Source organism: Pelodiscus sinensis, chromosome 15 (genome assembly GCF_049634645.1).
Source record: "Pelodiscus sinensis isolate JC-2024 chromosome 15, ASM4963464v1, whole genome shotgun sequence".
NCBI classification, from domain to species: Eukaryota; Metazoa; Chordata; order Testudines; family Trionychidae; genus Pelodiscus; species Pelodiscus sinensis.
The window spans coordinates 19,319,348-19,341,299 of NC_134725.1; the positions used below are offsets into that span (position 1 = coordinate 19,319,348).

The 21,952-nt window shown below is 40.6% G+C and overlaps 1 protein-coding gene across 8 annotated transcripts in view; it reads left to right on the forward strand.

Annotated features, from left to right (window-relative positions):
* Positions 1–21,952, forward strand: part of TANGO2 (transport and golgi organization 2 homolog) — an 83,372-nt gene that overhangs the window by 54,605 nt on the left and 6,815 nt on the right. For all 8 annotated transcript variants that reach the window (XM_075898336.1, XM_075898339.1, XM_075898335.1 and 5 more), the window contains 3 exons: positions 12,169–12,239; positions 16,653–16,806; positions 19,039–19,143. In XM_075898336.1, the coding sequence (XP_075754451.1) occupies positions 12,169–12,239; positions 16,653–16,806; positions 19,039–19,143 (330 nt within the window). The remainder of the gene's footprint in view (positions 1–12,168; positions 12,240–16,652; positions 16,807–19,038; positions 19,144–21,952) is intronic.

Consider the following 21,952-nt stretch of genomic DNA (forward strand, 5'->3'; position numbering starts at 1 on the left):
GCTGTTGAGGGGAAGGAGAAGGTGAGGGTGCTGCCATGAAGCAGCCTCCGTCTGCTGCAGTCCGAGCTTCTTAGCACAGAAGACTTTACACTGGTGCTACTTAACTTTGGAAGCGCCCCAGGCCACTATGATATTCATAGCATATGCCGAGGGCTGCAACTTAAGTGTGGTTTTATATACATGCAAGTAGCTTCTTTCACACTGACAGACTTGAATACAAAGATAAAGCCACAGTGCCGGACCCAAACATGGCCAGTGTAAGCCAGTCAGCACCTCTCAGACTCTGCCCACAAGGCTAGCAGCCAGTACTTCTCACAATATCCTGGTACTCCCAGTACCTCCTACCTCAGGGTAGAAACACCCATACCCTGTACCCATCTGTTCCAGTTAGCCTGTCCGCTTGTATCTTTCAATGCTCACCCCTCCTGAGAGATGCCTTGATCTTGTGGAGCATATTCCCAGTAGAGGCAATGTTCAAAGGATCCCACCCATGGGCCACGTGTTGAGCCCTGCGTAAACCCAAAGCACACTGCAGGCCGCACACAAATATGCCGTGGGACACATGCAGCCCATGGGCTGCATGTTGAGTAGCCCTGCTTTATGCAATCAGATATGCTACTCGCTTTATATAATCAAATGCTTCAGAGAAGCCGTAAAACAATAGCCACCCCAGAAAACAGACTGAATTCTACCAGAACAAATTCATCTGGGAGCCCATCACTCTCCTACTTGAAGCCAGAAAGGCTGTCACAGAGCCTACCAGGCTTATATACAAACTATCCTATCAATTGATCAGAGGAGCTAGTAATAGGAGAAGAAAATAGATATTCATCACTGGTTAGATCCTGAAAAAATGCTTCAGAAGTTCCTGTGTCTATTTTTTTAAACAACATCTGCTTTGACTATTTAGAGGTTGGGGGTGTGTGTTTGTTTTTGCAAGTATTGTTGTAAACAAGTGTGCTGGCAGAAATGTTCTCTGAATTAGAAAAGTGAATATTGTGGCTTCAGATACTTGCCCAGGTAACTTGATTTTCTTCTTTGAGAAGTGTCCCTGTGGATGCTCCACCTTACATGTCTGCACTTTCATTAGAGTGCTGCCTTTTGGACTCTCAGCAGCCCTCTGGGTCTTTTCCAAGGTAGTCATTTAAGTGGCAGCATGTCTACAGAAGATGGAGGTTACCCTCTTCCCATACCTAGATGACTGTCTATTAAAGGGTCTCACAATGCGCAGCATGGAACAGGTATTCACGAGCACCAGTGCTTTATTCAACAAATTGAGTCTCCAAATAAGCTTTCAAAAATGCACATTTCTCCTACTCAGAGCCTAGAGTTTATAGGGGTACATTTGGACTTCAGAATAGCTTCCCTACCAAAACAAAGGTTTGCCATCATCATGGACCTCATATCACTAGTTCAGGCCAGCCTGTGCATCACAGCACAGCACTGCCTTCAACTTCTGGGACACATAGCAGCAGCCACCTTTGTGGTACCATACATGCACCTTCAATATGAGATCACTGCAGGCCTGGTTACTCACTGTATGTAGACCACACATCCACCATATAAACAAACAGCTTGCTATGCCCTCCAAAATAAAGACCTCTACAACTTGGTGGACTCTCCACAACATCTGCAAGGGAATCCTTTTTCAACAACTGCAGCTGTTAGTTACGGTCACCATGGATGCTTCTTAAATAGGATTGGAAGCTCACCTACAACATCACGTCAGCTAGGCACATTGGTCACTGGAAAAGGCCAAGCAATATAGAATCACAGAATACTAGAATTGGAAAGGACTAATGCACTGGACCAAGCGCTGTCTATATTATCTCTGATAGATGTTGATCTAGCCTACTCTTAATTATCTCCATTAATGGAGCAAAATACAGGACTACGTAGCACTTTAAAGACTAACAAGATGGTTTATTAGATGATGAGCTTTCGTGGGCCAGACCCACTTCTTCAGATCAAATAGTGGAAGAAAATAGTCACAACCATATATACCAAAGGATACAATTAAAAAAAAAAAGGAACACATATGAAAAGGACAAATCAAATTTCAGAACAGAAGGGGGATGCGGGCGGGGAGGGGGAATAAATGTCGGTGAGCTAATGATATTAGAGGTGATAATTGGGGAAGCTATCTTTGTAATGGGTAAGATAACTAGAGTCTTTGTTGAGACCCCTGCGTAAAGTGTCGAATTTCAGCATGAATAACAGTTCAGAGAATTCCCTTTCAAGTGCAGTTTTAAAAGGTTTTTGAAGCAGGATGCAGGTAATTAAGTTGTTGACACAATGTCATTTCTGGTTGAAATGGCAAGAAACTGTTTTTTCTTTGTGATCCTGTCTAATATCTGTTTTGTGGGCATTGATCCTTTGGCAAAGTGTCTGAAACGTTTGTCCAATGTACATAGCAGACGGACACTTTTGGCACATGATAGAATAAATTATATTTCTGAATGCGCAGGAATATGTGTTCTTGATCTTATAACTCACTTGGTTAGGTCCAATAATGGTATCAGCAAAGTGAATACGTGGACAAAGCTGGCAACCATAAGATCAAGAACACATATTCCTGCGCATCCAGAAATATAATTTACATGTATCTGAGGTACTGAAGGGTAAGTAGAAAATTGGCTTTTTTATATATAAATAGAAGGCTTTTTCATCATGTCTGTTGTTCACTACCTTCATTACTTTATCGTCTTTATTACAGTTTAACCAAAGAGTCATAGTACAGGCATTCCACTGTAAGGAAAAAGGAAATTGTAAACTTCCTTAATGTTCCTCAGTGAAGACACTACATTTTTAAATAACTTGACTGAATTTGCAGCCATAATTGTAATGAGTTAAGATAGCCAATATGGATCATGTATGCCCCTCACAGTACATTGTCACTAATGCATGGGAAAAGTCTGTTTTTTGGGGGGAAATAAAACCAAAAAATTGGGCTGTAGATCATATTAAGTCATATTTATTTCTTCTAAAATGCCAGTCTGAAATCCTTCCAAGGTAGCCCAAATTAGACACACTCATCCGTAAGGTCTGTCTAATTCTATTCCCAGGAAGTTTTTGACACCTGCCCCACTCTATGCAAGGCCCATCTCCACTCCAGCTCTTCCCCCAAGCTCCCACTCTGCCTGTTACTGCCCCCGCTTCTCCTCCCCCAATACCTCCTGCATGCCACACAACAGTTGATTGTGTAGGTTGGAGTAACTGAGAGGGTGGGAGAAGGGTCATTGCCAGGGCAGACAGTGGGCTGGAGGCAATGGAGAAGGTAAAGAAGGGACTGACCCACAAGGCTTCCAATGAGTGCTAAACAGTAATTATCCTTGTGGGTGCTCTAGCTTCAGAGCACCCACACAGTCAGTGCCTATGCTCCCATTATACTTCCAAAAGAAGATTGGGTCGGGGAGATCACCTCTGATAGCATGATTGAAGGTCAGAAAACTCCGTCTCTGCCAAACCAACATAAGAGCAAGTCCCAGAGGTTAAAATTGAAAATGCTTTGTCTAGCCTCTTCCTAAGTAAACCAAATTGCTGTTAACTCAGGTGATTTCTCCTGCCTGTGTTCCACTTTGGGAGATGGTCATCTGCAAGGTGTCCGTTTACTTGATCTTTTTAAGTCATTTTAGACTTACCTGAACTGTAAACTAGGATTTGGGAACTCTTGAGTTCTATTCTCAATTCTATCATTGGCTTGAGTTGGGAAAGTAGGTGGCCTATATATCAATTGGACCCTGTGCTGGTGCTCCAGCTCTGTGTCCATCCCCTCTGCAAAGTTGGAGAACCATTGTGGCTTACCACTACAGGGTTGGGGGCAAGCTTCATGAGCTGCATCAAGCTTGTAGGGAGAGGAAGCTCCTTCATGAGCTGCTGCTCCTCCTTCCTCTGGCTGGGAGAATGGCAGCGTAAGAAATTGCTTGCCTGAAGACTTTCTCTGTTGTTCCTATTGGTTGGATTCATGGCCAATGAGAGCAGCAAGTGGCATGGAGCCAGATAAGTGCCTCCATCCCTTCATGCCCAGATCCTGCACTCCATCCCTATCATGCACCCCCAGCCTGCTCCTGCACCCCTACCTCCCACCTATATCCCCCCCAACTCCCACCCCATGCCTGCACCCTACTTCCTGGCCAGACCCTGCACTCCCATCCACTCCTGCACCCATTTTATCATCATGGAAGGTTGGCTGGTGGGGCACAAAGGTCTACATCAGTGCTACTCAACTTTGGAAGCTCCTGGGGCCACAATGATACTTGCAGCACATGCCGAGAGCCACAACTTAAGTGTGGTTGCATATACATGCAAATATATATGCAAATAGCTTATTTCACACTGGAGGGCATGAATACAAAGATTAAGCCACAGTTCTGGACCCAAACATGGCCAGTGTAAACCAGTCAGCACCTCTCAGACTCTGTCCACAAGGCTAGTAGCCAACACTTCCCACAATGCCTCGCTGTTGTGGAGCGTGTTCCCAGTGGAGACCACATTCAAAGGATCCCACCCATGGACCACATGTTGAGCCCTGCATAAACCTAAACTACACTATGGGCTGCAAACAAATAGGCTGTGAGCCGCATGTGGCCCATGGGCCACATATTGAGTAGGCCTGGTCTACATTGAGTGTAGTGGACCACAGGCCAGAAAGTTTGAGAAACACTGATTCAAAGGCAGCACAAAATGTAACTGACGTTTTCCTTTTGCAAAATCCTTCAAACACTTTAGTACACAGTGATACTAAGTGCAGCTTCTTACTACTTGCATAATGGCTAATTGAGAAAGAGAAACATGTGGAGAATCATAGCTGCCTAATAATATAATTCATTCTCTGCCTGTTTAAAAATGCCTTCTTTTCACAAATACCGAAAAGCATTAACTAGATGCAGCATATAGTCTAGATTGAAATGTGACACTATTGACCTCCACTGTTGCATATCACTGTGTACGTTACTTAGTGTCTTCCTGTGGTTATACAAGCCCTTTTTGGTATCTAATTTGAATTTCACTTTAGGACAATTTCATCTCTTGTTTCTGAACTGATTCCTGACTGGCCATTTATGGGGTCTAATTCCGTTCAGGTGTTTGTAAAACTTAAGTCTCTTTTCTTGCATGGTTTTAGGCTGAACATCTTTAGTTCTTAAAGATTTTCTTTGTAAAGCAGTCCCTATGTACACCAAATTAATGTTGTTGGTCTAGACTCTTCAATGTCATGCTATATAAATTGTTCCAGATGAGATCTGGCAATGGTTGTCATGGGAGGCAGGTAGCTATTTTATATTGGGACCATCACTATAGTAAAGGAATTCTCATTTTTCATGTGTCAGTGTTAGTTGGATAAAACCATTTATGAATGCTTTGAAACTCTTGATAGTATAGAAGTTTCTAAGTTGCTGGCAGTGTTGAAGTAATTTGTAACAGAAAACAAAGTAATTTATCAGGTAATATGTTAGGACTTGAAAAATTAATAATAAATTATTAACATGAATTTAATATTTATATAACAGTAGCACCCAGAAGCTACAGGGTGCTGGGTACTATCATGCCAATAATGTTCAACACAGTATTGAATTCAATTTTAATTAACTTTCCTAGAGTTCAAATCCAGAAAAGCCTTGTTATATTGAAAGTAATTTCCCATAACACTTTGCTGTCAGAAAAATAAATGTTATTTGTCTGTCAGTAAATAGAAGTGGAGAGGGAATTCTTGACTCTATGGTTTTGTCAGCAGAACTTGAATGTTTATTTTTAGAATTGTAATTTAAATGCCCAGAACTTTGTCACTTAATGATATCCATATATTAAAAAGAAAATCTCTAGCTGAGACAATATTGAGGTTGGCTACATTTAAAGAAGCTGTTACTTAAGACAATTCTGTTTCTAAAATGCAGGGAGATAATTCTGTAGGCACGGTGATGAGAGGAGTTAAGATGGTGGCATAGGATCCGGAGTGGCTAGAATTTCTTAAAGGAGCTTTGTGTGCATTTCTTCCAGCACTGCATGTAGATCCTGCCCGAGAGATACTCATCCCTGGAGACCCCCAGGTACCGGCCAAGCTCCCCCTCCTCCCGTCCAGACAACATCCAGCACCCTGCCTCTGCCCCCTGTCGGCACCCCCCCCCACCAGCACCCTGCCTCCTGGCCAGACCCCCCCACCAGCACCCTGCCTCCTGGCCAGACCCCCATCAGCTCTCTGCTCCCTGGACAGACGCAACCAGCACACTATCCTAACCCCCTAGCCAGACCACCACCAGCACCCTACCTCTTTCCCCTTCTTTCCTGGCCAGACACCTACCCCCAGCTTGCTCTGGTACTCTACTTCCCATCCAGATCACCCCCATCCCTATCCCACTCACTGGCAGCTCTGTCCACAAACTGAACTCCTCAGGGGACACACAAAATCCACTAACCCTGGAACCCCAGAAGAGTTAATCTGGCCTGAGGCCTTGAACCTCAGTCCTACCTACCCCTCCCCACCATGGGGCTGGAGTGCCAGGGGAGTGAGGTGTCTCAGTTGGGGTCACAGCAGTGAGGGGAGTGAGGTTTTTTTGTAGGGGTTGTTTTTTGCATCTCACTTGTATGGTCCCTGATTTTTCTGTGAGTCCATGGCTTCTCACCTAAAACAGGCTCCCATATTTAAAGATAATGTTGAAACGTTTTGTGTTGAACATTAATATTTTATTTAAAAATGAAGCCAGGTCAACAAACCTCTGTTGGAGCCAATCCCCCATCTGGCTGCAGTATCAGAATACTCCTACAACCCCCCACTTCCCAACCCTGAGCCCATCATATACCTGCACCCCTGCCCTGAGCTCCTCGTATACCACCAACTCAAATTCCTGCCCCCCGATATCCACAAGTCTGCAGCTTGCTCAGCACACCAACCCTCCACCTGACCCCAACACGCTCCAGCCTGGAGCCTCCTCTCTGAGCAGCATCCCCGTCTCCATTTCCTTCTGCACCTAGATTCCCTCCCAGAGCTTGCATCTCTCACCTCTTCCCACACCCAAATCCCTCATTCCCAGCCCAGAGCCCACATCTCCTGTATCAACCCAATGACAGTGAGTAAAGGCTAGGGACAGCAAATGATGGTGAGGAGGGGAATGAAGAGGGTGGGGCCTCAAGGAAGGGATGGGGACTCAGGGAAGGAATGGAGTAGATCTTGGCTTGCCCTGACATTTAAAAAGTGATCTTGGGTGTAAAAAGGTTGGAGACCACTGACTTATGATATAGGATTGCACATGAACTTCAAGGGAGATCAAAGCCAGGAATCTTCCGTGAGTCTTTTCATAAGGAGTTTGTGACGTCTTCTGAATTAATTTTCACTTTTCAAGCTTCATCAGGGTTATAGTTGTTTTGTTGACGGTTAAATGCATGGGTCCAAAAGTGGCTTACGTGATTTCAAGTGATGGTGAGGAATGCTATTAATGTCCCAATGGATGGGAAGATGTGGATTTTCCATAATCTTGTGGATTTTCTGAATGGTTGCAGCATTACAGTGAATGGATGGGAGAGCAGTGTATGACAGCACTGGCAGCCATGATTTTGGGATTGGCTTGAGGTTCCAATGATACACTGTATTACAGTGTTCAATTGGACATCAGAGAGTCAGATAGGGCTACTTCTGGTCCATGCCAGTGCACAATACTTGGCTACAGAGTACACAAGGACCATCGCATATATCCGTAATACCGCCACTACCTAGCTTGCACTTGCCAGTTCCTGAACCAGGTTGATCCTTGTCTTCATCTTCTACCTTCTTCAGAGAGTTGTGGAAGGTTAGTGTGCAACCCATCTTCATTCTGAGACTGGTCAGAGTGGGGTCATGTCACAGTGTTACTGCAGAAGGTCACTTTTTTGATGATTTCTCTATAGCAATTTGGCCAGATTCAATCCTGAGATTTGTTTTGACAGAATCCTGGAGATTTTTGATGCTAACATAGGAGATGTTGTGATGGTGGTTGAAGAAATTGGGAAGTGTTTTGTGGGATGCACAAAGCATGGTCATTCTTTGATTTTTGGAAGCAATGAGTCTGGTTGCAATTATTTTGCCAGTGAGCAGAGTGGAAAGTTGCTTGTTATTTTACATTGGAAACCAGTTGCAGGTCCTCTGCAGCTATCAAGTCCATAAGATCTTCACCATTTGGCTTCATTTACTTTGTAGCCCCACATAGTTTGATGACTATTAAAGTCCAAGATATAGGGCTGAGATTGGCATGTTTGGGTGTGCTGGCTGGAGGAGGAATATTGAAGCTTTCACACAACCTATTCTGTTAAGTGAGAAATCATGACTAATGCCATCAAACTGGTGACCGAACATTGATCAATGGTCTCCGGGTCTTCAGAGCAACAGTTCAAGTCACTCTCCTCTTCAGGGCCAAGTAACACATCAGGTAGGTTCTGGAATAAAGATCCTGCAACTCAACATTGAGGGATTTTCCAGGTGACATCGACTGCTTGAAAATAATGGCCATCATATTATTAAATTTAACATCCCTGTGATGGGAAAAACTACACAAAAATGAAAAGGTTAGTTAAACAGAAATTAAAAGGTATAATGCCAAAAGTAAAATCCCTGCAAGCTGCGTGGAAACTTTAAAAAAAAATCATAATAGAGGCTCAACTTAAATGTAGACTATAAGTTAAACACAGTAAGAGAATCAAAAATGAAATGATGGCAACTAAATTAGCTATTACCACTCAAGAGAGATCTTAGCTTCATTGTGGATAATTCTCTGAAAACATCCACTCAATGCAGTCAAAAAAGCAAATACTGTTAGGAATCCTTCAGAAAGGATTAGAGAAAGGAAAGAGAGTAAGACAGAGAATATCTTATTGCCTCTATAGAAATCCATGAAATACTAATGCCTTGAATATTGCATGCAGATGTGATTGCCTCATATCAAGGAAGATGTCTTGGCTTTGGAGGGGTTCAGCAAAGAGAAACAGATTATTAGGGGGTTGGAACAGCTAGATGGAGCAGTCTTGAGAAAAATATTAATAGCTATACAAAAGAACCATTTCAGTTGTTGTTAGGGTTCTTGTATCAGCTGCTGATTATGCACAGGCAGTTTAACTTTCCATACACTTTTTTTGTTGTTCAGGAGATTTTATCCAATTGCTCAATACAAACAAGTATCTATTGGTGTCTTTCTTTTCACCTTATGGAAAATCAAGAAACTGGCAATAGTTTATCTGCTGTGCTTACTATACTGCATCTCTCATATACAATATTCAATTTTGCTTAAAGTTTTTAATCCAGAAAGAGAATCTGTTATGGGGGGTAATGTTTCTGAGGCTTGTAGATAATAAAGCCTCGACTACAGTTGTGATTTATTTTCTGGTGACTAGAGTAAAGCCTGTTTTTGTGTTAATAAGAAGTAAATCACTAAAGTGAAATACTGTACAGCTTGATATCATCTCATAGCTGTGTCCAGGCCAATAAACTGATAGTAGTTTGAGGAATTGCCGTTACATGTCAGTAGAAGGGAACAGAGGATCCTGACAGTGAGCCATCTACTAGCAGCTTGTGCTCTTTTTTTCTTTCCTTCCTTCTTAGATAAAAATCTTGAGAATTGATAACTTGCTTGATTTTTTTTTCACTTGACTTGAATTTGACATGCTGCCAATGTCTGCTAGGCTATTTAAAAACTTAGATTTTTCAGGCAGATCTGAATTCTATATAAATCTGCTGATTTCACCTCTCCCAAGTAAAATAGTTGTTAGCTATGTTGTAGGACTGCTTTGGAAAAGAGTTCTAATATGGATAGTATTTCAAAGTGGGTCTACTCAATTGTGCATCCAGTGACACTAGAAATATTTAGAGTTCACACAGGCAATAGCTACAGTTCATTGAAAGCAGCCTGTACCTGGATTTCTCTTTTGAGGCAATATTATGTCCCATCATATTTCTAATGAGGATATAAAAATAACTTGTCAAATGGCCCACATTGAACTGTTTTCTAAAACAAATTTGAGATTTAAATGATATTATAGAAAAATGCTGTTGTTTGCCTCAACGGATTATTCTTTCGAAATCTGGCAGTCAGAAAATAAAACACTTATCAAGTAATGGAATCTTTCTTTATATAGAACAATGGTTCTCAACCTTTCCAGACTCTTGGTCTTTCCAGGTATCTGATTTGTATTGGTTACCCTAAGTTTCACCTCTATTAAAAATTAGTTGCTTAAAAAATCAGACATAAAAATATAGAAGTATTCCTAATAAAATGTAATACAGACAATGACATACTTACTGTTTCATTTTTACTGTATAATTATAACAATCAGTTGGAATATAAATATTATACAGGTTGAACTTTCCATACCTGTGACTCTCTGATCTGGCAACATCCGTGGTTCAGCAGGGCCACAGATGTTGCTGAACCAAAGAGCTCCAGAGGTGGGAATGGAAGCCAGCTGAGAGAATGTTGGGCTGGGTATCCTTGGCTAGGCCTGCAGTGGCTGGACCAGGCAGCAGCCAGCGGAGCTCCTGCCCCGGTCAAGGAATCCCTGGCATCAGCTGGGCTAGGTGGCTGGGGAATCCCAGCCCCAGCTGGGGAACCCCAACTACAATAGGACTTCCAATGGCAGGCACCCCAGCCAGAGACATATACCCTGCCCCACGCCAACAGCAGGAGAGCCAACAGCAGCCTCGGCTGGGAACCCCTGATGGCAATGGGACTGGATAGGGCCGCCCCAGCCACGGAAACCATGGCTGAAGCAGGGCTGGCAGGGGCACGCGTCCCCGGCTGAAAACCCCCCAGAGAGGACCCAGCAGCAGCAGGGCTGGCTCTAACAGCAGTGTGGTGTGGTTGGGGGATCTCGGCAGTGGGACTGGTGGCCCCAGCCCAGGAAACCTGAGGAATACTGTGTGGTAGTGCAGCTGGCAGCAGCCAGGCTATCCTGTCTGGGAACTCCAGGAGACTTTGGAGGAGCGGGATGGGGAGCCCATGCCAGGTCAGCCCTGCTTCAGCCAACAGCAGGGCAGGGAGCCCAAGGGAAAGGCACCCAGGACCAGAGCAGCCAACAGGAGAGCACTGACCTCCCCTTGTCTGGCAAATTCCCTGGTTTGAGACAGCTCAGATCCTGAGCGTGCTGGACCAGGGAGGTCCAACCTGTACTTATAAATAAGTCAGTGTCTGTATGAAATTTTGGTTTGTGGTGACTTTGCTAGTAGGAGTGTAAGGGATTAGTCAGTCAGCTGTCCAGTAAGCAGAAGCTTATCAGATAGTCGACTAGTGATGCAACTAGTCGTTCCCCCACCCTTGCTGCCTTTGTCAGAGAGGCAAGTGGAGGAGAGCAGGAGCCGGTGTTCGGGGGAGTCATCTTAAAAACCAGTCCCCCCCCCCCCCAGCACCAGCTTCACGCAGGGCAGGGCAGGTAGAGGCGCAGCAGAAATGGCACAAGCAAGGACTGAAGCAGTGTCTGCTTGCACACTTTATGCTGTGATTCTGCTTTTGAAATGTACAAAAGCCGCAGGGCTCTCGTACATTTCAGAGGCTCAGGTGCCACAGGGAACATGGGGCCAAAGGGTCCCCCGCTGGTCCCATGCTCCCTGTGGGTTTTCTTTTGAAATGTACAAGATCCCCACTGGGGCTCTTGTACATTTCAAGGAAGTTCTGTGCTTCCTGCAGGACTTATGATTTTAAACTGTAGGAAGAGCCTGGTAGGGCTCTTCCTACAGTTCAAAGGTAGAGCCCCCCATCAACTATTCAATTAGCTAATTAATCTAAATTTAACATCCCTGTTTGCTAGTGTTTTTATGTAACCTTTTTTAAAACTAACAAGTGTCTGATTTGATGTACCTAGTGGAAGAGCTCTATAAACCTCAGGGGAACACATATCTCTAGTTAAGAACAATTGATTTAGAAGAGACACTTTGCTCAATTAAGTCAAATTGCTAAGCATCCTGTGCAATATTTTGAAAATTTTATTAGCTTATTGGTGACATTTAAAAGTGAAATTGGTGTACGTATTTTTTGTGTAACTATAAAGGGAGGGAGGGTGACTAACTAGTCAACTTACTTTTGGGCTGTAGACCACATAGTAGTAATATGGAAAATGTCTTTCTGTGTTGAAGTTTGTAGGAAATTAGAACTTAATCGAAGAGATGAGCTGTGATTTTGCAAGGACAAAAGTTTTATTTTTTTATTTTTATTTTTTTAGCACCACCAAGGGAGATGTAATTTGCTACTATGGAAACAAAGGAGAACCAGAACCTATCTTCCTAAATGCTGGTGGGTTTATTTTATAAAGTTGTAAATATTATTGTTGCCTTTTTTTAAAAAAGTGAACTGTGTGTTTACTTTAAGCTTCTAGTTACCAAGAGTGAAAATATGTGAATATGTATCTAAGTAATTGAATTATATGATACGTTCTGTTTTTGAAATTTTTATTTTAAATCCTTTTTGTGAAATTTTGTAAGTGGAGCATTAGTTAAGAAAAAGTTTGTGCTGTGGCCTAGTCCTATAGTTATCTCTATGCAGGTGGAGCCCTGTTGCAGAACCAGGATCTATGTATCCATGGGTGACATTTTCAAAAGCACTCTGCATTGACTTCTTATAGAAATCAATGTTAAAACTCCCTCTGGAAGGAGAGTTTCTCTTACTGACATCAGCTGTCATCACTCACTATCAAAATTCACAGAGGGGTGGCCATGGTAGTTTGTAATTTTAAAAACTAGTAGTCTGTGATTCCTTAGAGACTAACAAATATGTATGTATAGTATCATGAGCTTTAGTAGGCAAAACTCACTTCTTCAGTTTGTAACATGCCACAGGACTCCTCGTTTCACTATTAAAATGTTGGCTCACACCTCCAATTGACCTATGATGCTAGCCTGCATTGCCCAATTATTAAATTTCTAACAAGCTGATACTTATATTTGAGAGGAATGAGTGCTGCATAAATATCCACTAAAGTATTATCCTCTAAATACCTTCTGTGCCATGTCTACCAAAAAAATGGCAATGATTCAGATGCTGGTGTACTGAGATCTCCACATATCATGCTGAACAATATTGTCTCCGTTTTTTTTATACTTTCCAGTTGGCCTGTCTTTGTCCATTTGTTGTCTGTTTTATAATTAGATTGTAAGCTATTTGGGGTAGGGATTTTTTGTTGTTTTTGTACAGCACCTTGCACAATGTGGCCCTATATCAGTGTTTCTTAAACTATGTTCCGTGGAACATTGGTGTTTCAAAACAACTCTCAGGTGTGCCACGACTACTTCTTTGTTTTTGTTACTTGTTTGTTTTTGACTTTGTCTTTTTTTGTGTGACGATTATTTTATTTATTTATTTATTTATTTTTAAGAAAATGTTCATAGGTGTTCACATAAAAAAATACTATTGTTTGGGGTTCCGTGGTCTCAAAAAGTTTAAGAAACACTGCCCTAGATCATGACTAGGACTATAAAACACAGTTAATTCAAATACTAAGTTAACAGTTTTGAAAAAATTCCACTCTTATTTTAGCACCTTCAAAATTAATTATGTAATTGCCAATTCTCACATTTGTTCTTTTTTGCATCTTGGGCAATGGCACAACAATTATGTAATAGATAACATTTTTAGTTGAATTCTTAGGTGTGCTCACAGAACATGTACTCATCCTTGCACAAGCAAACATTACAAATGTAGATTGTAAGAACTTTGCTCTTGTTTTTGTTTAATATTGTTGGCATCTTTTTTTGCCTTTCCTGAGGCTAATGGTTAAAAATTAAAATATTGCCAATAAGAAAATATTTAAAATGGGAATTATAATATAACTCCTTCAAAACAGCTGCTGCATGTTCTTGAACAGCAACAGAAAGACTGATAATTCCAAAATATTTTAAACTAAGATTTGAACAAATAAATTTGGTGCCCCATAAATCTTTCCCACTGCATGACCACAATCTGGTTTGATACAGCTCAGAATGTTTGGCATGCTCTGCTCAAGAGGAGCCCAAAACCTGATTAACAAAACAATTGCAGGCTAGGATTTAGGAAAAGCTTCTGCAGCACCTGCATTTGCTATGCGTCAAACCACTGCCTTTCAGCAGCACTAAATTTAATCACTGATCATAATAAAATTCTCAGGTAGGGTGCTTTTTGTGGAGAGCATTGTTAATCCTGAATAATGTGAATGTTATGTGCAATGTGGAGGTGATAGGCATGGTCTCCAGTGACTGTTTTTGCTGCATTCTGTGTAACTCTTCTTTATCAATCTCTGGCACGCTCTTCCAAATGAAAGTTCGAGTGTTAGTGGCACCTGTTTAAAGTGAAAAGTTAATGGACTGAACAAAAGCAACCCAGGATGTTAGCATGGGTAAAGTGGGTATATTTAATCCCCTCCATTACTTTGATAAACAGCTTTCGAATATGGGGTAAACTGCTAGTAACAATAGTGTGGACTACACATTTTTAATAGTGTCTTTTGTATGCCTTAATATTTTTCTGAAAAACTAGCAACTTCATTCATGCAGCATTTTCTTAACAAAACTGCACTAAAAAACCCAGGTGTTTGCAGAATCCTGATTTCCACATGTAAACAAAGTGTTCATTCCCTGAAGATCTGGCCTCCTAAGAGAAAGCTGAGTTTTGGAAGACCTTTACATTGTTAAGCCAGTGCTTATGCTCTTGGATTGTTGCCAGGAAATGTAGGGTTCCACTGAAGAGAGACATCCTTGCTGTCATCAATGCGTGGTATTATTCAAAAGTCATATGGGAGAGAAAAATGAATTAACTGGAGACTAGATTGAAAAATGTATTCAGTAATTCTAAAGATACCATTCCATAAATTACCAAACCAAAGGTTTATAGTAATTGCAGATATGGAGTAGAATAAAACTGAGAAACAAATAAAATCACTTCATGTGGAATACATAACTGCGCTCTAATGTGTGCTAGCAGGATTCCAATCTCCTGCATAGTAGCAGGACATATGTTTTATAGCTTATCTAATAATAAAGATTAGCTAGGGGATCATTTAAATGAGATAAAAACTGATGAAATCTGTATGTGATGATTGTAAATCACCAGAAAATCCTTTCTAAGTTTCTGTTCTGAAAATATGCTAGTAGCTATATAGAGAGAAAGCAGCTGGAAGTGATCCATAGGGATTGTTCTGTGAATGCATGAGACTTTAAAATCTGAAACATTTATCATATAACCTCTAGTTAATGATTCCTTGTACCATTTATTTGATCGAGTTCCAAACTGAAAGTATTATTGGTTTTATTTTTGTGAAGTAACTGCAGTGTCACAATTAAGAGGGTTTTTTTTCAGTTTCAGATTATATAGTATACCAGAGTTTCCCAAATGATGTTCCGCGGAACCCCGGGGTTCCACAAAGTAAAAATAAGGGTTCCGCAAGAAAATTCCGTTCCAATAACATTTTATGATTTAAAAAATCATAATTAATATTTAAGCATGTATGTATTTTATTGAAAACAATTTTCATTTGTGTTTGCCATGATAAGTGTCTCTGTGTAACGCCAGCTTAGCCAGAGAGTGGGAGCAATGGTATGGTCTACTTTTTCAACTCTATAGATAAGACTGTTATTAGGGGTTCTGCAAAATTCTTTCGAGTTTAAAAGGGTTTTGTGGCTGTGACGGCGCGTTGGGGGTCCCCCGTCTCCTGCACCCCGAAATGGCACAAACAGACTGCACCAGCCGGTGGAATAGAGGAAGTTTATTGCCTCTCCAGGATACAGCACAGATGTAATCTGGTCCCAGAGCTGGGCTAGGATGCCTCAGGCCCCCTTGAGTTGGGGGGAGACTGGGCCCCTAAACTCCAGCCCCTCTCCCTAGGCTGTCTCCTCCATGCTCACAGACAGCAACTAACCACCTCTCTTCCAGCTCTGCCCCCCAGCCAGGGCAGCATTCCACCTTCCTTTGTTCCTCTCCATGGGGGGGTGTCTGGCCATACTGGTTTGCATAGTGACTCATCCTGTTTTGCTGGGTCGTGGTACCCCTGGCAGCCAGTGGGGGTTACCCCAGAGCCAGCAGCATAGAAACCAGCCAGGTACCCCCACTACGTCACAGTGGCCAAATAAAATTGGGAAACACTGTAGTGTACTAATACTTTCAATACAATGTCTTCCCCCTGAAAAAAACTTTTATTGAAATTACACCTGATTTAACAACTCAATCTACAGTTTATTAATAGCTGTGGCAAAAACCTGTGATTCAGTTAATATTGAGTCCCCTTAGTGTGATGATCCATAGCTTATTTTTAGTAAAACTGATAGGCTAAAATTTTTGTTCCAAAACAAAGAGAAATTGGCATTTTATGAAGAGTTTGGAAATGAGACTGTACCCTAACTGATTTCTTTATTAGAATACTACCTTTGCCACAAGTTAATGCCTTTTACTGTTTTGGAGGCAGACATGGGGATGTGGGCAGGAGGGAATGGAATAAATGCTAAAAATAAGCACATTTTCCTGAGAAAAGATAACAAAAGGTTTATGATGCATTTTGCTGACAAGGCTTGATTTATTTTCTCCTTCAGACCATGAAGGATGAGGCAATTTTATATTTTTTGGCTGTGTTGCATATATGTTTACTTTTTCACTCAATAGAAATGCTTAATAGAAACATTTTCTTACCTGCCCCAATGTTATTTTTTTAAATGTATGTATTTATTCATTCATTCATCCATCCAGGAATCTACGGATTGAGTAATTGTCTGTTGGATACCCCATGGAAGAAACTTCAATATGGAAAGCAGCTTTTCACAGAAGTGATCAAGCAAAGTCAGGACCTTGCCAATGAAGATCTGGTGCAGGAGCTCATTAAAGTGCTGAATAATCAAGACCCGTAAGAAAGTAACTTACACTTTATTTAATATGAAGTGCAAACATTTTAAAACTCAGTTACAAAAGCTGTGTTAAGCTAATGATAAAGCTTCAGCTTATATTAACCAAAGCCAAGAAATTGGAAGGTAAAGGTAAAATAATATATTTCCATTCTCTCCTAATCAATTTGGGGGTGAGGGGTGAGGCAGGTACAGACGTACATTATCAATGCAAAAGTGGCATTGTTGTCGACCTGTGTTTGACTTACCAGTACCTTACTCCTTAAAGATTATTCCTGCCAGGATAGGAGCAGAGCATGCAAGATATTAAATGGCTAGGTCACGATAAACTTAAACATACTTTCCATAATTTCTGACCTCAGACAGTGCCCTAGCTCAACTATAGATTTGGGTGGCTCAGGTCAGGAATTAGTAGTGGCACTTTTTGGTTGCTTCTCATGACAAACGTGGTAAATGTACCTGATTGGCCTACAGTATATGAGTTTGCATAAAATACTAGACCCAGCTCTTCAAGAGGACAATTGCAGTTATCCTGCACAAACTCCTTACCTCCACTTGACTAGCATGTGCATTTTGTTAAATACAAACTTAAATTTCTCTGCCGCTTGTCAGCTTAATGTGGTTAAAAAGAAAATAAGTTGTATTTACATGGTATTTTTAAAGCTTCAAAAGAAGTGAAAAATTTCTCATTACACGATTAGGGCTTTAAAAACGGAACTTATGAGTGTTAATTTGTGCACTCGTTCCACTATTTTTAAGTTCCCTTTTTACTATTCATTTGACGTTACAGTACTAATAAAAAAACACTGTGCGTCAAAAAAGTTGCTGTGCTTTGCTATTTATTTAGCAGAAAGACAGCCAGGCATGGGGTACTGCACAACTCAAATGCACGTGAATCTAAGATATTGCAATTGTGCTAATAGACACCTATGAGTATAACTTTGGTAGCAAAAGGGGAGGATATTAAAAGTAACTTCAAAGTTCAAAACTTGAAAATAAATGGCTGAGATTTTTTCAAAGTAGTGTATGGGATTTAAGAATTAAAGATATCTTTCATATGAAATATTTGGCACTTCATAAACATTAGTTCTGTGAGCTGACTAATAGGCTTTTTGGGCAAGATTTAATTCCCAGAACTAACCCAATTCAGGATCTATTTCCCTGTTTGTAGCAGGCATGGTGTCCTCTAAACACCTCCCTTTTTTCTTCCCACTTGTGTACACAATCTGTTTAGGCTCATTTTCTTTGGGGGGAAAATAGTACAATCCGGAACGATGTGCTTCAGTAATTAATAGGTGTAACTAAACTTTATCTTCAAACTGCATCATCTCTTTGTGCAGCAGGAAAAACTCTAGAAAAGAGGACCAAATGAGTTAGTATCTTTCTACCCTCATCTTTGGTGCCCCAAGTGCCTAAATGGCTGCTGAGTTTTGTCTTCTTTTGATAGAAACTGGCACAAGTTGGCTTATGGTAGGAGGCAGAAACTTGAATAGTAATGGGAATGAAAGAGGCAAAGGACCACATACGGGCAAAGGGGGGAGGAAATAGTATTTTTAAAATTTGTCTTTCCAGATCTCTGTTGGATTAGTCAGTTATTGCACTTCACCGTGAAGTTCTCCTTCTAAATACCTTCCAGATTCAATGATGATGGTATCCATCAATTTCTAATTTTTTTGCCACCTAACACAAGATCATTTTGTGCTGCCAACAATTACATCAGTGCTATACATGGCAAACTTGTTTACTTTGGACATTTATTAAGCATTGTGCAGTATAATTTTCCAGCTAAACCATGTGGTTCTTGAAGATTGCAGACAAGATTCTGTCTAAAACAAGTTATTCCCATGAGTCCATCTTGAACAATATTTGTTCTTATACTTTGTATTTTAAGTTACGTGACAATAAAGGTGTTCTTTTATTTCAGGAGACACTACATAAATACAGAAAGAAAGTAATAGCAATGAAAGGAAAAAAGACTGTTAAAACATCATTAAAATATTTAATAAATAAGAAGCTGATAAAATGAAAGTGCAAGTCCTTAAATTTTCTCTTAGACACAACTGACAAACCTTTTTGTCTTTGGTCCCTTATTTCCATATTTCTTTTAAAAATAACATTTATTTTGACATTTTGCCTTTATCATTAACCAGCTGTGTGATGATTATAGTTAGAAAGTGTAGGTAGGTTTGTTTTGGATTAATACTGGGCAAGTAAAAGAGGTATTTATTTTTCAGTCAACTACCAGACCCTGCAATTGAAGATCAAGGAAAGGAGTATGTACTGCCTATACTGAACAAATATGCTGCTGTTTGTGTTCGTTGCCCAGGCTATGGAACAAGGTAAAAATAAATACTTCAAGGTAAAATACATATCGTGATACAATAGTTGTCTGTCTGAAGTCAAATGCTGCCAAAAATCATTCTAGACCATAAAGCTGGTTTGTTTAGTAAATTCATGCCTTGGTATTAGTTACTGGTAATTCAGTAAAATATCTTCTGTTGTGATCTTTTTTTATTCTCTAGTTTTGTATCTTAGACTTTGCTTTGTCCATCATTACCTGTTTTACAATTTGTCAGACACTTACTAATAATTGTAACTTCTTTAAAGTTAAGTAGTTTAACCCTTTCAGAAATGCTGTTCTTACTATTCACCTCTTCCTATTCAGAATGCCAGTTTCAGAATGTTTATTGTATTCGCCCCATAAAAGTTCATTAGGTCAAAAAATCACACTGGCCCTCTTGGCACAAGTGTGCACATATAAACAATTTACTTCCACAATTACTTCTAAGTACATGAAAATTCTATACTTGACATTGCAGCCTACAGCAAAATTTCGCATGCATCAGCATCTCATTTGCCTCTTTCCTCCTCTTCTCACTAGTCCTTAGAGAAACCAGATAAAACTTAAAATCTCCTAAAGGTTACCAAATCCAGACTTTGGGTCCATGTCTAGAATACGCTGGAGTATTTTTGCCAATCCTATTGTTGAACATAGCAGGGAGAAGGAGGTACTATTCTATCACTAGGGAGTCTGTTGCTATCTAGGACACCTGTTGCTGTCATGTGTAACCACATTCTGACATTTTTTTATATTTGGAGCTCAATTTTAGTTTTTCCTTACTTTTTTCATCCATCCTTTTTCCTTTGTATTTTCACATATTCCCTTATTGTACCTTTATTTTAACTTTTTAATTTGCCTTTTTGGCACCTGAATGTGACCGACTATAAAGGGAAACTGATTTAGGGTTATTCAGTTTTCTTCTGCATTAAACATTTTATATTTTTATAGTTAGCTGTAAAGGAATCTGACAATGATCATTCAGTTTTGCTTTGTAGCCATTCAGCTGGACTTATCACTAGATCTGAGTGAATATTTTATTTTCTTTTTTCAACTTTGTGGCCATACCAAGAAATAGTGGGGAGACTCATTTCAGATTGACCTAATAGTGAAATTATTTAAATAAATCATTTAACCAAAAAAAATCATTTTTGTTTTTGGGTATTTTTACCATTTTTTTTGCAAGTAATTGCAGTAAACACAGAACTGTATTTTTGGGCACATAAACTACTGAACAGAAAGATTTCTCCCAGCTCTGTTTATCTCAGTTTTGTCTGCTGCTCCTCTGTTCACCTCCATGAGCCAGCATATTAGCAAAGTGACAGATCTGCTAGCAAGTGATGAGTTATATTACACCTTAGAAAGTATTAGTACATTATACTAACCTGCTTCAAGTTTTGATTCCAAACATGAAGTAAACAGCCTTGCATGGAAGGATGCAAACCTTTTTGTCTCTTCTACTTAAGTGGAGAAAATACAGTTTTATTTTTATGAAGGTAATTTTTATTTCAGATTTCTTTAAAAAGGGATTGTTAAAATGTTTCCATTTAATTTTTGTCAGTAATTTTTAAAAAATGAGAATTTCCTCAGTGTATTTTTCTTCATTCCTATAAACTCTTATCTGCCCAGCCAGATCCAGGAATGCAAGAAACTGTGGACTTTCCCTTGCTCTCTGACAGTGACTAAGGGGAGCAGCCAGCACTGTCCCTGTACAAATTTGGGAGGCGTAGCTTCAGCTCCCCCTGCCCAATTTCTCCAAAGTGCACCAGAGGATGGGAGGTTTGGGGTTGGGGCAGTCCCAGAGGAGAGGCACCCCCAGCTAGTCCCTTTCACCTCCCTCGTCATTCTGTCACTTCTATGTATCACTTTGAGAATCCATTCCATTCCAGGTACATCCCATTTTCCTGGCACAACCAAACTCTTACGTTCTTCTAAGGGTACGTCTATACTTGCTCCCTAGTTCGAGTTAGGAATGCAAATGTATGCGACCGAAATTGCTAAGGAAGCAGGGATTTAAATCTCCTGCACTTCATTAGCATGATCTCGCCGGTGCGTTACTCCGCTGAACAGTTGATTCGAACCAGGAAGTGTGCACTGGGACACATTAGTTCGAACCAAACGCCTTGGTTCAAACTAACATTACTCATTTTTGAGGAGTAATATTAGTTTGAATCAAGGGGTTTGGTTCAAACTAACAGGTCCCAGCGCACACTTCCTGGTTCGAATCAGCTGTTGAGCGGAGTAATGCGCCGGTGAGATCATGCTAATGAAGCGCGGGAGATTTAAATCCCCCGCGCTTCATTGGCAATTTCGGTCACCTACATTTGCATCCCTACGTCGAACTAGGGAGCAAGTGTAGATGTTCCCTAAGTTAGGATAAGAGGAAGCTGTATGCCAAATTTGGTGGTGCTAGTTCTTACCCTTTAGGAGGAGTTCTTGAATAGACACAGACAAATGCTCTAAATTATAGATTTATTGTGGTGAGATATCTGTAATAACTAGAAGCCGTGTTCACAGATTAAGAATTATTATGATCAGTGGAATCCTTCTCCTAATTGTGCTCACTTTCCTAAGTGAGGTATATGCACTTTCTCTCCCAAGAAGAAAGCAATAAATGTTGTGAATCAGTTATTGTAATGAAAAGGCTTGCATAATATGTATCTGGCACTCTAACCTGAAGCTGGCATGGTTATGGCTCAGCTTATTTCTGGCCGCAGAGAATTCCTTAGCTATGGGTCTACCAGGGAAAATAAACTGGCTACCCAATCACTGGCTCCATCAGTTATAGCTGTCTTAGGGTATGTCTACAC